The 19777-nt window shown below is 41.3% G+C and overlaps 1 protein-coding gene across 2 annotated transcripts in view; it reads left to right on the top strand.

Annotated features, from left to right (window-relative positions):
• MORN1 (MORN repeat containing 1) overlaps window positions 1-19777 on the top strand; it is a 536457-nt gene that overhangs the window by 30932 nt on the left and 485748 nt on the right. For both annotated transcript variants that reach the window (XM_077457667.1, XM_077457666.1), the window contains exon 3: window positions 5398-5496. In XM_077457667.1, coding sequence (XP_077313793.1) covers window positions 5398-5496 — 99 coding nt within the window. The remainder of the gene's footprint in view (window positions 1-5397; window positions 5497-19777) is intronic.

Below are 19777 nucleotides of genomic sequence, written 5' to 3'. Positions count from 1 at the left end.
CATCATTGCAGCATGACCAGTGCGCATCTGCAGCCTTGTTATTGCCAAAATAAACAGAGCTGGAGGATCTCCTGTGTACTCTGCTCCATGGGCGTCCGCAGGTAGGGGCAAGGGGGGTCAAATGCCCCCCCTGGAATCAGGGATCAGATCTTAAATTCAACACAGTTCCATTGCTATCGGCTAGTGCTACAGGAAAAAGAACGAGGAGTGTGCTGGGCAGAAGCCAGAGAGAGAAAGACAGCCACTGCCAGGGTACAGACATGCTACACTACTGACCGGAGGGATCACTGCTGTCGTTTGCTGGGTCTGGTAAGAGGGCCTGTTTGCCATTATCCATTACTTATCTTAGGGATTGTACTACGTGTGCAGTCTCTGAGCATGATAATGTGATAAAGACATTGTCGAAAAATGGTGGCGCATAGGTGACCCTAAAATAATGCCCCCCCTGAAAAAAGTTCTGCGGACGCCCATGCTCTGCTCCCAGTCCCGCCCCTTGGCCCAGCTCTAATGATGGTCATAACCCCGATCCAATGGCGGGACGTCAATGCTAGGAGGCAGGACTGTGAGTCACTGCGAGCAGAGCCGAGTACACAGGAGATTCAGGTCTTTCTATTTCGGCGGCGTTCATTCCCCCCCCTTCCCCTCCGAGGCAGCCGTTCAGCATATAACACGCACACATGATTTTCCCCTGATTTTAAGGGGGAAAAGGTACATGTTATACTCCAATAAATACGGTAATTGATGAAAAAAACGTGACACAGTGCCCACGGTGCTGTTGCTATTTTACTCCATGGCAATGTGTTTTTTTTTTTAAATCAAATAATTAATTGTGGTAATTCTGCCATTTTGAGTCCTCCCAAGTTTATGTAATATCTGAGCCCTAACGAAGGGGCATACCACTGAACCCCTGAAACTCATTGGCTGTTTTACGTTGTATATTGTCTTGCTTAAATAACATTAAAAGTTTTTATACTCAGTCATTAGTCTGGTGCACTTTATGGACTTTGTAGAATGAAAAAACCTGATAGAGGCGATAGAGGCTATAACTCTTACTCATATTAAATAAAACTAGCTAAAAATGTGTTGCCAGTCTAATATCCCAAAATATGGAAACCTGCAAGACAACAAACTTTCTCTTTATAAAGCATTGCAAAAATAAGTTGGTTAGATTAACATTCATTCATAATGTTATGGCAAGAGCCTACCCTCAACCATCAGACTTTAGTTCTGCTTAGGGCTCCATTCACTTCTCGCCAGTTGGGATCACAGGCAGAATCACTGCAACTCCACCCACAATATCAAATTGTTGCAAATTGTTGTTTTTGGGTGCCATTATTCTTTAAAACCACTACGCTTGTTGCCCAAAAAGGAATATGAGCTTGTTTTTAGCTGACAAACGGGTGGGTGGACTGTCCCTTTTTAGGGCACTACCACACTGGAAAAATGTGCCATTTTACCGCATTTGCGGTGCTATTTTTAAAGGACATGTGACTCAAAATCCACACCAAAAACACTTTGCAGGAGCATTTTTACTGCGTTTTTTTTATACCCCCCCCGAACATGCTCCAAAGATGCTCCAAGCATCTTTCACCACAGTGGAAGCGCACCACCCCAGTGTGAACACATTCATTGATTTTAAAGAGAGGCATTTTTCTTGAGCTTTTTAGGTGCTTTTTTAATGCAAAGAGCTTGAAAAACTCAATGTGAAAGGGTCCTTTAAGGTGCTCATCAATACAAGGGGATACATTTATATGTACAAAAGAAATGCTAAGGGATGGTTTGACATGTAACTACACCTGTTACCTAGTGTTCTTATAAGACTGGGTTCACAGTAGCCAGCATGGTAAAACTCAACATTTTACTGTGTGGGCTAGTGACAATGCACATCACATTGATTAATAGTTTTAACTTTATGTGACGCTTCATTAATGTCACTGCACAGGGCGTTGCGCTGCTGTGTGGTATCATGCAGTGCCATCCACTACGCTGTGGAAAAATGCAGACATGCTGCACTTTACAGCAGCTCACCGCACCAAACATCACACCACCATTGCGGTGTAAATGGGGCACATAGCAAACAGTTGTTTACTATGTGCCCTAGCAGTGACCTGGGTTTATACAGGGATGAAAAATGCAGGTCGCTGCACATAGCGTGAATGAGCCCTAATCACAAATGCTCAGCTCTGCCAACATAAGTGTGCAAAGCCTATTGCAGTAGGTTGTGCACCTCAAAGCTCAAACACATGCATGTATAGATATATTGACGATGTCAGTAGAGCAGTGCATGGTGTCAGTAGGGCAGACATTGGTGTCCAGTAGGGCAGTAGATGATTTCAGTATTTTCACATTTTTTTTTTAATCATTTTATTTATTTACAAATTTTTTAGGAGCCCCATTAGGGGGCTTTTCCTAAATATCAGGGGTTTTCACAGGGGGGATCTGCACCACACAGGGTGATTAGGGTGTGCCCAGGCACACCTGGCACAGACTGTGCGCACACCCATATCAACCAAATATTGTTTAGCCTGGGTTCACACTAGCACGGTCTATGAGACAGCTAGTGATTCGCACCCGCACTGCAGATGTCGATCACATGCGATCTTTGAGCAATCTTAGTTCAGCCATACAGATATATTCACACAGAAAATAGTGTAGAGACATTTTTTCCCTGCACTAGAATCGGATCGCATGGGTGTTCTCACCTATGTGGTCTGATTCCTGTGCGAGTTCACACTGTGAACTAAACTGGGGGTGTTTGTCAATGACCCCCACAGCGGTTCGCAGAAGGCAGTGTGAACTGCCTGCAGGAGTGGAGCGATGCAGGAACCGGCGCTGGAATTTCGCTGGTTCCCGCATCGCACTAGTGTGAACCCAGGGTGAATGCGGATTTGAAATTGTGTGAGTTCAGCTGAGCTCACATGATTACAAACCAGCATTTCATTCCGACTTCGGGAGAGATTTCAGAGATATTTGTGCAGGTTCCTGTACAGATGTCTATTGAAATTACCCCCTACGTTGCCAAAAGTAGTGCAGGAACTACTTTTGGGAATCTGTGCGGGGCTGCAAAGTCGGCGTCGCACCGATTCAGAGGTTGCTGGCAAGAGGTGGTAATTTGGCATGCGATTTGACAGGTTAACTCGCATGCCAAAATGGCCCAATGTGAACGGGGGTTTACTGTCATGAATGGGGAGTAGGGGAGCAGTGCTGGCAGACTACAGGTGGGAGGAGGAAAAAAGTAATGGGAACAGAACAGGTTCTATGAACCTACCTGACCAACTTTCCTTCTGATAACAGACAACATGGGAGTATCTGCCTTGGGCCATAGACATGAGATTGTTACTACAGCTGGGCATAGGCAGCTCTTTCTTTATTTTGTTCTTCTCAGCCAGAGGAATGAACAAAAAAAAAAAAAGAAGAGGAACTTCCATCCACACAAGCAGCTCGCTGGGACATTGTATTCTGACAGCGGCTCCTGAATGGCTCCAGCTGCTGATCAAAAAACATTTTGATTGGGGGAGCAAACTCAGATCAGATTATGGTCTGTTTCCTGCTGAACCAACCAAATTTCAGTACATTTATGCCCGGCTTGGAATGCATCTTTGGGCAAAATTCTGTATGACCTCTCGTGTAAAAGATTTTTGCATTAATATACACAGTTGGCTTACCCAATCATGCATCCTTATGCCTTTTGGATAAGTAAAGAGAAAGATTAGGATGACGTTCCCAGTGCCTGCCTACCTTTATGGAGAAATAAAAGCAACTGACTGGGAAAATCACACCTGGCCATTCATGTTTTACTTTAAAGCAATACTAAACACACTTGGTTTAATTCACATTGTCCCTTCTATTTCTCTATGTGGATGATGGCACTATTTTAATAAAAAAACAAACAAAAAAAACGGTAAGCACCTTTTTCTTAATCAGTATACAGCTGTCACATGACCCAGCTCTCTCCCAGCCTGTCTGCAGGGAAACATAAGCAGGTGGAGCTTCTAGTCCTCTGCTGCTGATCACATGTTCAAAAAACAAAACAAAAAACAACCTTTTGAAATACAGAGTAAAAATAAATAATATCAATAAACTGTTTTAAATTGGCATACAAATATATATTTGAAATTAAATCTTTCTGCCAGTCACAAGCTGTCTCACTGAACATAGAGGGTGCATAGGCCTAGCGCATTATCCTCAACACATGTTTTTATTTCATAAAATAGAGGCGAATATACTCACAAACCAGTACTTATGTCATAGCGTTATCATAAATTCATCCACTTAAATCCATATGCAAAAATCCACAACACTTGTAGTCACATCGGCTAACGTGTTTCATGGTTTCCCTCTTCTTCAGAGCCTACAGAACATGTCCATTTCATATATTTATATATGGTGTGCTGACTCAAATGGTAGTAACCCCTTATGGGTCAATCTCCTCATTTCATAGTGCCCAGTGTGATCAAATGGTGGGTTGATAGGTTAAGGGAAATAAAATAACATCAAATATTTAGTATATAGTAGCATATAACTAATTCCTGACCGGTTACACACTGACCGGAATCAAGTATCAGTGAACCTTACAAGTTGTCACACCCCTTCAGCCTGTGTCTTAGAATAAGAGGGAGGCGAAGCCTCCATTAATCTACATGAAATATCCCTCCCCCACTGTGTTTAGCTGGTTAGTGGGTGTGGAGGAGGAGGGAGGGAGTGGGCTGTCATTTACCACTGTGTATACGCCCACATGTGTGACTCTATAGTCACATGGACTGCTCAGATATAATAGGGAGGAAATGCTCAGCATAAAAACTCACAGAAAACTGAGCATGTGCAGAGTTATCACCACAGCTGCAAAATTCCTAGCTGAATTGGGAACATGAACAGAAGGTGGAGAGAGAGAGCAGCAGGATCAACCAGGTTTTTTTGCAGAATAAAAAAAGAGAATCCCATAGTGACTGAGTATGAACATCGTATATGACAGCATTTATTGATAGTTTTTTTATGATGTGGGTTTAGTGACACTTTAAATTAATAACTCATGGCTATAACACAAAATTATAGTCATGTGATCCCTTCCATAGTTCTGTGATTGTTCCCAGAGTCAAGCATGCTGGGGAGGGAGGGGGGCTGCATCTTACTTCATTGGGCACCTGAAGGTTCAATGCTTGCCATAGTTTCACCGATTGATTCCATAAGCTCATTAGGTAATAATAATTTTAATTACAGGCCTTCTGGGAATATATCCTCTGTTTGAACTGTACAGCTGCCTACTTCATAAAAATGCTGTGCATCACAACACAAGTGGAAAAACATATGGCAAATTGTATAATCAATACATTTTAACATATAAACAAGAGCAAGTCATTAGAGGCAGTAATGAGTACCACTTATCCCTTTTTATTGCAGGTCACGGGAAGCTTTTATTTAGAGATGGAAGTTACTATGAAGGGGAGTTTGTGCACGGAGAAATTACTGGAAATGGACTGCGTTACTGGGCAACATCAGGTTAATTCTCGTCTCTTTGACTTATTCAAAAGCAGTTCCAGACAGCAAGTGAAACCATTCAGTAAACTACTAAGGTTATACCTGAAAGTGTAAAAGTTAGATAAAATTACTTGTGCGCTGCTATGGACCTCACAACCTACCAAAACTAATATACAAAATAAATACACATGAAAAAGCTGCAACCATTAGCAAGCGACCTCAACTCTCTAAAACAAAAAATGGTGCGCTAATTCAGTGTTTCTCAAATCCAGTCCTCAGGCCCCCCCAACAGGTCATGTTTTCAGGATTTCCCTCAGATGAAATGGCTGTGGTAATTGCTAAGGCAGTGAAACTGATCAAATCACCTGTGAAAAATAATGGAAAACCTGAAAACATGACCTGTTGGGGGGGCCTGAGGACTGGATTTGAGAAACACTGCGCTAATTCAAGGAGCTATGCAGCAAAAAAAAGGCAAAAATGCAGTAATATGCGATAATGTTGTGAAACAATGATAATTTAAGAAGCTATGCAGAAAAAAATACACAAATATGCATGAATGACTAAGCCTAATTAAAAAAAAAAAAAAAAATGCAGTGATATGCAATATTATGCGATAATATGTGAAACGGTGATAAAATGCACTAATTCAAGAAGCTATGCAGCAAAAATAGACAAATAAGCATGAATGACTATCCCTAATTAAAAAAAAAAAAACTAAAAGGAAGTAATATGCGATATTATATGAAACTGTGATAAAGTACTCAGATGACAAGCAGATATTCATCTGATTTTACATAACAATTAAGATAAGTCCCAAATAATAACATGCTTGTGCATCACAAAGTGATGAGATATGAAGGTCAGGTGCTCAAAAAAACAGTTCTTGAAAGTTGTGAACACAATTGTTCCCACCATCCAGGCATCCACCATGAATGTGCCCTAGCAGCTCATCTTAACCTCCTGCAGACCAGCCACCATCATTATACGTAGGTGTACATCTGTCTGTGCTAGGAGGATAGTGGGCACAATGTCCACTGGCGATCCGCGATCGCTGTGTACAAAGGCAGAACGGGAACTGCCTATGTAAACAAGGTGATTCCCCGTTCTGCCTAATGACATGCCAGATCTTCTGTGCTCAGTGATCGGGAGCAGTGATCTCTGTCATGTTACAGTGAGCCCATCCTCCCTACAGTTATAAGACACACCAGGGAACACACTTAACCCCTAATCGGCCTCTAGTGTTAACTCCTTCCCTGCCAATGTAATTTTATTTACATTGATCAGTGCGTTTTTATAGTAGCAATCAATGTGGTAATGTCAGTGATCCCCAAAGTGCCATTTGGGGTCAGATTTGTCCGCCGCAATGACCAAGAAGAACTAAGAACTCCATAGTGTAGTAATGTAGCAGAAGAAATAGTTTTATTAAAACATAATACCTTACATCTAGGTTAAAAGCAAGCAGTATCGATAAAAACCCTACTTCCGGTCACGGCCCTGACCAGAAGTGATTTAATCGGCTCCTCCTCCTACGCGTTGCGTCACTGGTCATGTGACTTTTTCAAGGATCAAGTCACTAGTCACGTGACTTGAAAAAGTCACGTGACCAGTGATATAGCGCACAGGAGGAACACTTTGAATTAGTGCACTTTATCACTGTTTTGCATATTATCACATATCACTGGATTTTTTTTTTTAAATTGGGGATAGTCATTCATGCATATTCATTTTTTTTTCTGCATATCTTCTTGAATTAGTGCACTTTATCATTGTTTCACAATATTATCACATATCACTGCATTTTTTATTAATTTTTTTTTTTTTTTTAAATTAGGGAGAGTCATTCATGCATATTTGTCTATTTTTGCTGCATATGTCCTTGAATTAACCTCCCTGGCGGTGATCCCGAGTCTGGCTCGGGTTGGGATTTTACTATCATAAGTGGTAACCCCGAGCCAGACTCAGGATCGCATCGCTGGATACAGGGAGGACACGGAGAAGTTACTTACCTTGTCCCTGGATCCAGCGATGTCCTCCGCGCTGTGTGTTTGAGCTGTCCTCCGCTCGATTCACAGTGCCGAATGCCACAGAGCTCCGTTCCCTGCGACGTTACGGCGCACGGGAGCGGAGATCGGCGCCAAATTCAAAAAAGTAAAAGTACACAAAACACACACAGTACTGTAATCTTACAGATTACAGTACTGTATAAAAAACTGCACACCCCCTTGTCCCTAGTGGTCTGTGCAGTGCCCTGCATGCACTTTTATATTATAAATACTGTTTTTTATGGCTGGAATTTGGAGATTGTCCATAGCAACCAGAAAGTGTCCCTTTTTCAGTGTTTTAGGATTTGATTACATTATTGAATAATTTTTATTATTCTTTATTATATTATAAACTTTATCATACCCGGGAAGTCTGCTAGTTTGAACAGATTTAAGAGAGTTATTCCTAAGAATTACAGGACTACAATATAAAACGCCAAATTTCCATGCAAAATAATTGTACCGCTTTCAGCACCTAAAACCAGAACGAATCATACCGCCAGGGAGGTTAACGCACCATTTTTTTTTATTATCATACCTGAAAGTGTACTTAAAGCGGTATTGAACCCAAAACCAAAAATGTATTCTATTGCCACTTACCAATCATTAGATGTGGTGGCTGCATTATTTGTTTTCTTTTCTTTGGGTTTATTCACACTGTTTTCACCTGGTAAATTGACCTAGTAACACACCTCCTGTATTAGAGTGCCTCTGCTCTGGATGAAGGAGCACAGGAGGCATAGCGGGTTTTAACAGTATTAACAAACTGAAGCCAAAGTCCAGCTCATGCTTTATAATCAGTTACAGCAAACTGTTTTTTTTTTCCTTTTGGGATAAAGGTTTTGTATGAATAAATAAAATCGGATCATTTTGACCACTTGACCTCCGTAAAATTTACCCCGCTTCTTGATTAGGTCATTTTTATGCTATACGGCACTGCGTTACTTTAACTGAAAATTGTGTGGTAATGCGACACTGTGCATTGATGAAATGTATGTTTTTTGTTTTTTTTATTGTGTTGGTCATGATTTTTTTGCACTATAAACAAAAAAAGACAAATGATTTTGAAAAAAACCCCAATATTTTTTACATTCTGCTATAAAACATATCCAAATAAAAAAAAATAAAAAAAAATCAAAATTCTTCATAAATTTATGCCAATATGTATCCTTCTACATGTTTGGGGAAAAAAAATCCAAATAAGCGTATATTGATTGGTTTGAGCAAAAATTATAGCATCTACCAAGTATGGTATATAAACTTGCAATGACTGGTACCAATGGCTTGGAAGGGGTTAAACATCTAGGGCAATCAAAGGGATAACTGTGTGCATAACCAATGTTTTTGTGTACATAGTGTGCTGTTTTTACTAAGGACCACATCCCTGCTGACAGGAAAGAGCTCTGCATTGTTTACAAATGTAGAGCTCCATCCTGTGTCTCTCCTTGACGATAAGCAGGTGCCAGAGGTCATCCATTGGCCAGCACTCTCTAACCAGCTTATGCTGTGACAAATCCATACCCCCTATGCGTAAATGCAGAATCACGTGCCTATATACATGATTCTGCACAGAACGGCCCCCCTGTAGCAGTAAATTTGCTATAGGGTGGTTGGGAAGTAGGGTAGGAGTAGGGTACCCTATGAGTAGGGGTAGGGTAGGGGTACTCCATACTTATTCACATAGAGGGGGGGCTGACATCTGGAGGCATTGTTCCAAAGGACATGCTGGTGGGTTAATTGGCTTCTGTCCAAAAATTGGCCCTAGTATATGAATCCACCTTGGATTGTGGGATGTATAGGGATATGGACAATTGTAGACACTCACTCAGGTTGAACTGGATGGACTGATGTCTTTATTCAACCTTACTAACTATGTAAGATTCAGATTCCTCTGCTCGCAGACCCCTACAACCACTGCCCAGGGTTGTCGGAAAGAGGCCCTTGCCCCATCAACATGCGAACAAGGTGCTTTGGGGTGAGGGGGTAGAGCCCCCATGTTGCGGGCATATGGTCGGGTATGGTGCAGGAGGGGGGGCTCGCTTGCACCCCCCTTTCCTCACCTGCAGGACTGCATGCTCGTATAGGGGTCTGGTATAGATTTGGGGAGGGGGGGCATGCATTTTTTTGTTTTTTTTCCTCCTCAAAATCCACACCAGACCAAAGGGACTGGTATGGTCTGGAGGGGGGGGGGGGGCTTTTTTATTATTTTGGTGTGGAGTTCCCCTTCAAGATCCTCAGAGCACAAGTTGCTTGCCATAAGTCAGATCAGTTAAGATGATGATACGACTTGGATGCGACTTACATTGAAATCAATGTGCTGAAATCATACAGAAACTTTTTCAAAGTTGGAATGACCAAAACAAGTCGGACCAAAGGGAACCATTGATTTTGACATCTCACTTAAAGTCAGAGCGTATGTGGGACCAGTGTGAGCCAGCCCTGAAAGCCACTTTATGGCATTGTTCTGCTTTCAGTACCAATATTATGAGATTTTTGCGCTTCCAGCAAAAACATTATAATATATTTGGGGCTGGGAAAACGAGGCTCTGGCAGCCGATAAGACTCACGAACCGACGCTCCAGGAAGTGTCAATATTCTGCCTAAATTGCAGGACTGAGGTTTTTATTTAGGAGTGCAGGAGCAGGCGACACTTCTGTAAGTACATCTAATGCCGATTGCCTGCATATGCTTAGACATGAGTAGGATGTGGTGATGGGGTCTCTAATCCAAATCATTATTTTTTGACAAGTTATGACAGTCCTTGCTATCTGCCAAGTTATACATTAGTAATATCTCTCATTTATTGCATTGGTGAATTTTTTTTCCATATTTTTTCTATAGCCAGTCTTGGAAAAAATTCAACTTACTATTTTATTTTTTATTTTTTTTATTTTGTGAACGGAGGAAAAGGATAACTAGAACAGAAAAAGATATTCTTAATGCACATCCTCTAAGTAACAATGCTGCACTATCTCCACAGCTGAATAAATTATCTTTTTCTATTTTTTTTCTGCTGCCTGACAACACATGAATCCAGCTCAGACGCTTTCATCTGTTAGCTGCTGACAGTTGCATAATATTCAGTAATAATTTGATGGTGAGTTTTTTTGGAAAGGAAATCTAATTGTTCTGAGCCGTTAACTGAATCCTGATGATCTGGCAGCCTCTGACGGTCCAGGAAGGTGATCTGAAAATCCATCACCTAAAACAAACACTATTGCACCATCAATTTTTCATTACAATAGGCGATTGATGCTTTAATAGATGCAGTTTTATAGGACCTTTCCTTAAAGCTCAACTCCAGGCAATACAATAGAAAAGATAGACATATGAGAACCGTTTAACCTGTCAAAGGGTTTGTATTTCTGCCAATCCCTGAGACCAAGACGGCTCTTTTAGACAGCAAAGCCCCTGGCTGGTAAAGCAGGAGACCTGAGTTTGCTGTACTGCAGTTCCATGAGACTAAAGCCTCATACACACGATCAGATTGTTGGCCAACAAAACCGTGGACTTTCGTGGACTCCAAAGGGAGTTGGCCCAAACTTGTCTTACATACACGGCACACACTTATTGGCCAACAATTACGAACGTTACGTACTACGTGGTTTTTCAGCTCTTTAGCGCTACCCGTTGGACTCCTTCTGCTAATTTTGTGTTAGTAGAAGTTTGAGTGTTGATTCACGCTTTTCTTTTCGTGCTCTTCAGTTCGTGCTCTTCAGTTCGTGTTTTTCAGTTCGTGTTTTTCAGTTCGTGTTTTTCAGTTCGTGTTTTTCAGTTCGTGTGCTTTTCAGTTCGTGCTTTTCAGTTCGTGCTTTTCAGTTCGTGTTTTTCAGTTCGGGCTTTTCAGTTCGTGCTTTTCAGTTCGTGTTTTTCAGTTCGGGCTTTTCAGTTCGTGCTTTTCATTTTGTGCTTTTTTCATTTCGTGCTTTTCAGTTTACGAATGGCCGTTCGTCAACCAGACATGTGCGGAATCGGAGATAATGTGTTATTTATTATTGGACTTGGAGTTATTGCTTTGACATAATTTTTTTTGGTTGATCAATGATTTGATTTGGTATATTTTCTATATTTTTGGATGCACAGAATGCACTTTTTGGTTAAGTTCTATTGGCAGATAGCATGTCTAATTTTATTTGTTTTCTTTTTTTAATGCACAATAAAAAAAATGTGTAGAATAATACTTGGCTATGTGTTTTACTTCAAATGACAGTTTGGGAGGAGGCAGTTACGTTTAAAAAAAAAAAAAAAATGTAAAATTGACAAGGGACACCAACATAGTTGTATCTTTGATCTTAAAAACTACGGGATAATGGTGTTGTGGTAACTTGCCCAAATAAAAAAAAAAAGTGTAATAATATTCTTGATATCACTAGAAAAAAAAAAAGCCTTCGAAAATTTGTTTATATAACTCCATCAGTATCACCAGCAAAGCAGCTTCATTATTATCCAATTAAAGAAGAGAATGTGAGTTGCATTTCGAGATTTCCTAATTTGCCACGTCACAAATGTTAATTCTCCATTGTGAACGCTAGTTTATAAGACCGACCGCTTCTGGCTCGCCCTTGCTTCCGAGCATGCGTGTTTGTACTTTGGACTTTTGTCCTATGGACTTGTGTACACACGCTAGGAAAATCCGACAACAGACATTTGTCCACGGGAAATTTTTAAAACCTGCAATCCAACATTTGTCCACAGAAAGCATACACATGGTCGGATTTTCCGCCAATAGCCTGTCATCACACATTTCCCGTCAGAAAATCCGATTGTGTGTACAAAGCTTAACATTGGCCATAACCGTTGATTTTCTAAACGTTGATGCGATCAAATCGGCATTTGCTTTCGACCACAGTGATGAGAAAATTGGAAAGAGCAGGATGGAAGGCTTTAGTTTTTTATTTGGGAAAGACCATTCTCTCCAAAATCGAAGTAAACATTTTTTGAAGTGCTTTTGAATAACATTTGTCGTCATTGAATCCACTAATGAGAATTTTACAAATGTTGTATGACCAGCTTTTAGCTGAGCATATATGCCTCAAATTTCTGCCTAAACCCAGGTATACACATAATCAAATCAGGCAAAAGATTGTCCAGTTTTCCTCGACGTTTCACAGCAAGTCAGGACAGGGTGGTACTAATTGTATGAAAATTCTCGAACAAAGGCTTTTTTCTGTTTGACGTAGAAATGTTATAGTGTAGATTATTGTTATTTATTGTTTCTGATCATGCATAGTCTTGCGTATCTGATTTTTTTCTTGTACAAAAACAGTACACATTTAATGAAATCATTAGTTTTGTTCACGTACAAGAAACATTTTGGAGTTTGTCCCTTCAGAAATGTTTATTTGGAAAGTCTGAATCGGATGTTAAAAGTTGTGTACACACTATATGAAAATCGAACGATTGTTCCTCATACGAAAATGTTTTCTTATAGTGTGTACCCAGCTGTGTACACAGTGTGGATAGAGGAATGTCCATTGTATTCAGGCAGCTGTGGAACCAATGGCTTCCTGACTAGAATTGCGCTGATGAGCAATGACTCCATCGGACATGATGCAATGACTGGTTGATCATTTTCCACCCAGCCCATTCAAAGTTTTGTTTGACTTTTGTCGAGCTTGGTGGTGCTTGCAGGGCCACTCATGACTAATTTCAGCTTCTTCAACATTGATTGGTGGAAATATGAGGCGTTTATGCCCAGCTTTACATGTCTCTTTCCTACCCAAAGACTGTGACTGGGCAATAAAAGGAGAAGCAATGTCTTGATTCCTCAAGGTCTACACTAGACTCCCTCCACATACCTCCCAACTGTCCCTGATTTTTGAGGGCTGTCCTTCATATGGAACCTCTGCCCCTCTTTCCTCCTCATTTGCCCCTTTCTTTTGGTCTGATGTATATACCTGTATTAAAAATGCACTATTTATCAAAAAGTGCTTTATAGCGTCAAACCCTTCATGCAATTTCTAAATGGTTGCATTTGTACATTTCAAAGGCCAATATAAAGGAATAGTAGTGGTAAAAAAGCACTTGCGGACTTAAACAATATTGTTTGTGTATTCGTTTTTACTTGTAAGGGGGCGTGGCAGGGGCTGCACCCTATGAATATATACGTTTGCTTATAGGTGTCCCTCATTTTCATCTCAGAAAGACGGGAGTAATGCCTCCGCGAACCAAGAACATACTGTGATGGATCAACATGGTATATAGAAGCCTTCTCTGAATCTCTTAAACATTTTAAAGTGATTGTAAAGGTTAAATTTTCTAAAATAATAAACATATTATACTCACCTGCTCTGTGCAATGGTTTTGCACAGAGCAACCGCAAACCTCCTCTTCTGGGTTCCCCTGCTGATGCTCTTGGCTCCTCCTTCCTCCCAAACATCCCCATAGCAAGCCAACTGCAATGGGGGCACTCGCGCAGGCTTGATCCTGAGCTAGGCTGTCTGCATGTATAGACACACACAGCCCAGCTCGGCCCCGCTCCCCCCCCCCCATCACATGATTTGATTGCATGCATGTTTATTTCATTTTATTCCCACACTTTTAATGCAGAGATTGCAAAAACATTTTCGCCCTTACAACCACTTAATCATGAAACAAGATCTTGTCATCTCCCCACATACATTCCACATTCACAAAGACAGGTGAACATAGGTAATGTCTTATGAAGTCCACATCTGTATGCATTATTGCAACATGGCAGCATGGCACAGCACACATTATCATAGAGCTTCCCAAAGAGTGTTCACTAAGAACACAATCAGTAGAATTCAATAGCAGTAATGTCACTTTTCTGGTGGCATGGCCCTTTAACATGGCCTGCACCTAATTCATAAAGGTGGGTGCCAGTTTCGGTACGAATACCAACACGTGCTAGATTCAGGTAGTTCTTACTATGGCCGCTTTTAGAATTTGTTAGTATGGTTATTGCAGAGAAAAACAAAACTGGCGATAGAGAGAGACCAATTTAAAGCGTGTGTACATGGGGTGTTGGGTGTTCATTACTTTATTTATATATTTGAGTTTTACATTTACTTAATTGGTTGCTAGGACGAAGGCTGCATGTGTTCTAGCAACCAATGATGCAGGTCACACTTAACTAACAGGAACCTATTGGGAAACTCTGAGAGACAGTGGATGGCAGTGGGTAGATTCCATAGCCACTAGTCTTTGGCATCCGCCCACTGCCATCTGCTGTCCAGCACAGGCAAGGCAGACCTCACAAGGAACTAGTTTTGGAATTCCCCATCAGGCTATGCCCACCCAGCAATTTAAATTCATGGCCACTGCACCTGTTGGGCTGGCAGATCTTTACATGGAACGCTAAGACTAGTTTGGACTGAATGGTGGCTATGGATCCACCCACTGCCATGCGCGGTTAATCAAAAGTAAAGTGGACCTGATGGGACTCTAGTCTCTCAGTTCCCCATCAAGCTCTGCCCACCCCCAGTACAATACTCCACAGCCATGCACATGTCAGTGTGATGGCCACAGGGGCTGGAGAGGGAGGGCAGTAATGCAATGCGGAAGGAGTGTTCAGAATGATCACTTTTGGTGCTGGCTGCACCCTGACCTGTCTACCACGCCCTTTACGAATTTCTCTGAATGTCTGGGAGACATAGATTTTCAGGAACTACATAGCAATGAAATATTCTTTTACTTGTAGATGGATTTATTCTATAATTGCAAAAGGAAGTAGTTATAGCATGTTGTATGTGACGATCCTCATGTGATTCCGCTTAGGGCAGCCTGTTCACTTCAATGGGTTGCCCCATGTGCGTTTGTCTCCGAAAAGAAGCTCCTGCTCCTTTTGGGCGACAAGCTGAATGCAACTTTCTTTAAAGGTGCATTTTACCACAATTGCATCACATCTGAAAAATGGCGATCGATGGTTTATGCTTGACATCACCTAGTCATAGCATTCTTGTATCTTAGAACCGTGTTGTTTGACAAAATAATCTAGAGTTTAATTTCCTATGGATTACACTGGGAACTCAAACAATTTACAGTATCCTCAACAAGGAAGAATATACTGTACCAGTTCAGTAAAACTATCTTTATAAAGGTGAGAATAGAGAGAAGCTGTATTTTATACATGCTAAAGATCAGCTTCTGAACAGGGAATGTGAAATTTCAGTATTTAGAGATATTATTTTAATATATTATAACTTATGGATTCACCCAAAGTCCTATGGTAATAAAAAAGAAAGATGTTATCAATATCCTTCTTCTTTACTATGGGCACTCTCAGGTTCTTTAGGATAAATACAGCTCTTAGAGGGTATGTTACCCTAATAATACATTTTTCTGTGTGCGTGTGTGTTCACATATATGTACAGCGCCTTGCAAAAGTATTCCCCCCGGCTTTTTACCTATTTGTTACATTACAGACTTTAGTTCAATGTTTTTTTAATCTGAATTATATGTGCTGGATCGGAACACAATAGTCTAACTTGGTGAAGTAAAATTAGAAAAATATATACATAAAACTATTTTTCAGAAATAAAAAACTGATAATTGGCATGTGCGTATGTATTCACCCCCTTTGTTATGAAGCCCATAAAAAGCTCTGGTGCAGCCAATTACCTTCAGAAGTCACATAATTAGTGAAATGATGTCCACCTGTGTGCAATATAAGTCTAGGCTATAAGAAGATTGTCAAGACCTTGAAACTGAGCTGCAGCACAGTGGCCAAGACCATACAGCAGTTTAACAGCACAGGTTCCACTCAGAGCAGGCTATCACCATGGTCGATCAAAGAGGTTGAGTGCACGTGCTCAGTGTCATATTCAGAGGTTGTCTTTGGGAAATAGACGTATGAGTGCTGCCAGCATTGCTGCAGAAGTTGAAGGGGTGGAGGGTTAGCCTGTCAGTGCTCAGACCATACACCACACACTGCATCAAATTGGTCTGTATGGCTGTCGTCCGAGAAGGAAGTCAATTCTAAAGATGATGCACAAGAAAGCACACAGTTTGCTGAAGACAAGCAGACTAAGGACATGTATTACTGGAACCATGTCCTGTGTTCTGATCAGACCAAGATAAACTTATTTGGTTCAGATGGTGTCAGGCCTGTGTGGTGGCAACCAGGTGAGGAGTACAAAGACGAGTGTGTCTACAGTCGGGCATTGTGGCGGGACTGTCATGGTCTGGTGCTTAGTGCCGGTTCAAACTAGTGCGATGCCAGACATTGCATGTAATTTGCAGCGCTACTGCTGTTCACATTACATGCGATATCTGTGCGGGTGCGATGTCAGCCATACAGATAGTATGGCTGATATCGCACCGCATTCGGTCCAAACAGGCACATGACCCTTTTTTCTGTTCGGACCAGAATCGGATCGCATGTGTGTTCACTCATATGCGATCCGATTCATGTGTGATCTGTCAGTTCTCAGTGCGATATGCGAGCTGAAATGGGGCTGTCATTAACATATAATGACACCCCCCAGCAGTTCGCATATGGTATTGTGAACTGCCGTGCCTTGTCGCATCGCACTAGTGTGAACCAGCACTTAATGAGTGTTGCTGGCACAGGGGGAGCTACAGTTCATTGAGGGAACCATGAATGCCGCATGTATTGTGATATACTAAAGAAGGTCATGATCCCTTCCCTTCAGGGACTGGGCCCCAGGGCACTATTCCAACATAACGACCACAAACACACCTTAAGGGCTGCCTTACTAATCAAGCTGAGGGTAAAGGTGATGGGCTGGCCAAGCATGTCTCCAGGTTTAGACATTAATGACTGTGTGTTGAGTTATTTTGAGGGGACAGCAAATTTACACTGTTATACAAGTTGTACACTCACTACTTTACATTGTAGCAAAGGGGCTGATTTACTAAGAAGAATGCGCTGCGCCAGTTCATACATTAATTGGTGCGCTGGAAAAGTCATTAACCGAACGCGCAAACCGGAGCACTTTGAAGTGTTTTCTAAACCCAATAAATGTATATTTTCAGATCTTGATCTTTAAAGGTGACCATATACTGCAATCAGTTAGATCTTCAATAAATGAGTTTTAATCCAAGAGCCTGATTGATTTCCTATAATCTGAATTAATTGTTTAAGTGCGTCTTCCTATTACCTATTTTACCTAAATATTGAGTTGGATGGAGATTGGCCAATCAGATTGCATAGTGCATGACCATCTTACGTGCCAAATTTGGAATGTAGATGTGCCATGACCCACTTGTATTTTCCAAATGATATTTATTGGGCATTATACAAAGCACATGAGAAACCATCTTTTTTCAAGATATGCTAGAGCAGTTTTTCTCAACTCCTGTCCTCAGGACCCACTAACAGGCCAAGTTTGCAAGATAACTGAAATACATCACATGTGATATCATCTGCTGCTCAGTGATTGCAGTATTCTAGTCTGCACCTCTCCAAGGTTGGGTACAAGGTGCTTTGTGGTGGGTATTGAGCTGAGCCAAACATGCCCCAAAGCTATTTAAATGCATGTGGCCTTGTAGGGTTCAGGAGTGGGGTGGGCGATCACTTTTATCACCCCTTTCCTAGCTGGTCCTGTTGTATGCTCTGGAAAAGTATGTGGTTTGAATTGGTAAAGGCAGCTCCTAGCCTTTGGAGAATGGCGTGGAATGTGGAGTTCCCCTTTAAAAGCAAAAGCTAGCCCATGGAAATCCAAGGGGTTAGAGGAGGAGACAAGAGCATTGGAGAATGGAGTGTGGAGTTCCCCTTTAGAATCAAAAGCTAGCCCAAGGAAATCATATGCATTAGAGGAGGAAGGTTAAATGCCCTTTTAGGAGGAGCTAGAGGAGCGAGAGTCACTTTACATAATTTTAACAAGGTGCATGTCACATGTTGGCAACATAACATGCTAACACACTAAGCCGTGTGCAAATCTCCTTAAAAAAAAAAATGAAGGTAAACCAGCGTAAAAAAAAAAAAAATTGTCAAGTTTAGAGGTGAGCCGTTCAACCTACATAATTGCATGTACGTTGCTTAACATTTACTAAGATTTTGGCCACGCAGTGAACAAATGCAAGCGCCGCCTACGCATGCACACTGCTTACATTGATCTCACGCAGTTCTAAACGTACTTGCGGTCACAGCAGGCTTTCTCTGAAAAAGTTACTTTCTCATTCTATTTTGGGCATATTTGTTACTTGGGCATTTGTTACTAAACTTCCTTACATCACCCCATAATATTGGCACCTCCATCTTCTGTCAATATTGATTTGGAGATGCCGTGCGCCATGTCCATAGTGGCACACAGATTGCATTCTCCCGTGCACCGCGATTGCTATAGTAAATGGGGGATACGCGCTCTGTTACCGGCGCACCATTTCATAAATATGGAAAAGCATTGCGCCTCGCTGTGCGCCTCTACTAATGGCCCACGGCTTTTGTAAACCACCCCCAAAGTGTAATTTCTTCAGTGTTGTCACATGAAAAGATAATAAAATATTTACAAAAATTTGAGGGGTGTACTCACTTTTGTGAGATACTGTATATATCTAGTTGAGGGTCCTTCCCCACTCATGCTGGCAAATGTCAGTACCTTCTGTTAGTATGACAGTCAATGCCCCAATCTATGAAGAAGACTAATCAGTGATGGCAGGAACAGGTCTTTCAATATCCTTGCTTTTCCAAATATAAACACATTAGCTGCTGTGATGTCAGGAACAGCTAATTACATTGTATCTTTTTTTGTTTTTTAAAGCAGAAGTAAACCCATCCATAAAACAGTTTCCTTTCCAGCACGTGCCAGAAATGTACCATTACCATTGGTTATGCTCTCAACCAAACTGTCAAGCCATCCAATGGCTGGTGTTTAAACTGATCACATGTGCAGCATCATGGCAGGTGTAGATTATACAGAGGCAAAGATGGCAGCTTCCTTGGCTGAAAACGATAGGGGTGTTTACTTCCACTTTAAGCAGGTTTTGCTGACACAAAAGTTAAAAGCTAAAATTTTAAAACAACTTTGTTTATTTTAATAATTTTAACTTTTGACTAATCCCTTGTTATCCTTAAGCCTCGTACACACGATCAGATTGTTGGCCAACCGAGCGTCTGATTTTTGTCAAAAGGGGCGTGTGCCAGTCTTGCATACTAACCGCACACAATTGTCGTGCCACAAACATAAACGTAGTTATGTACTACGAGGAATTTCAGCTCTTGAGTGCCACCCTTTGGGCCCCTTCTGCTAATTTTGTGTTTGGTGAGCATTGATTTCGAGCATGCGTGTTTGTACTTTGGACTTTTGTGTGACAGATTTGTGTTCTGACCATAC

This window comes from Lithobates pipiens, unplaced genomic scaffold, assembly GCF_037356315.1.
Source record: "Lithobates pipiens isolate NorthernLeopardFrog02 unplaced genomic scaffold, aLitPip1_a1.2 Scaffold_27, whole genome shotgun sequence".
NCBI lineage: Eukaryota > Metazoa > Chordata > Amphibia > Anura > Ranidae > Lithobates > Lithobates pipiens.
The sequence above is the reverse complement of the archived record's forward strand: the minus strand, read 5'-3'. Positions and strand labels throughout refer to the sequence as shown.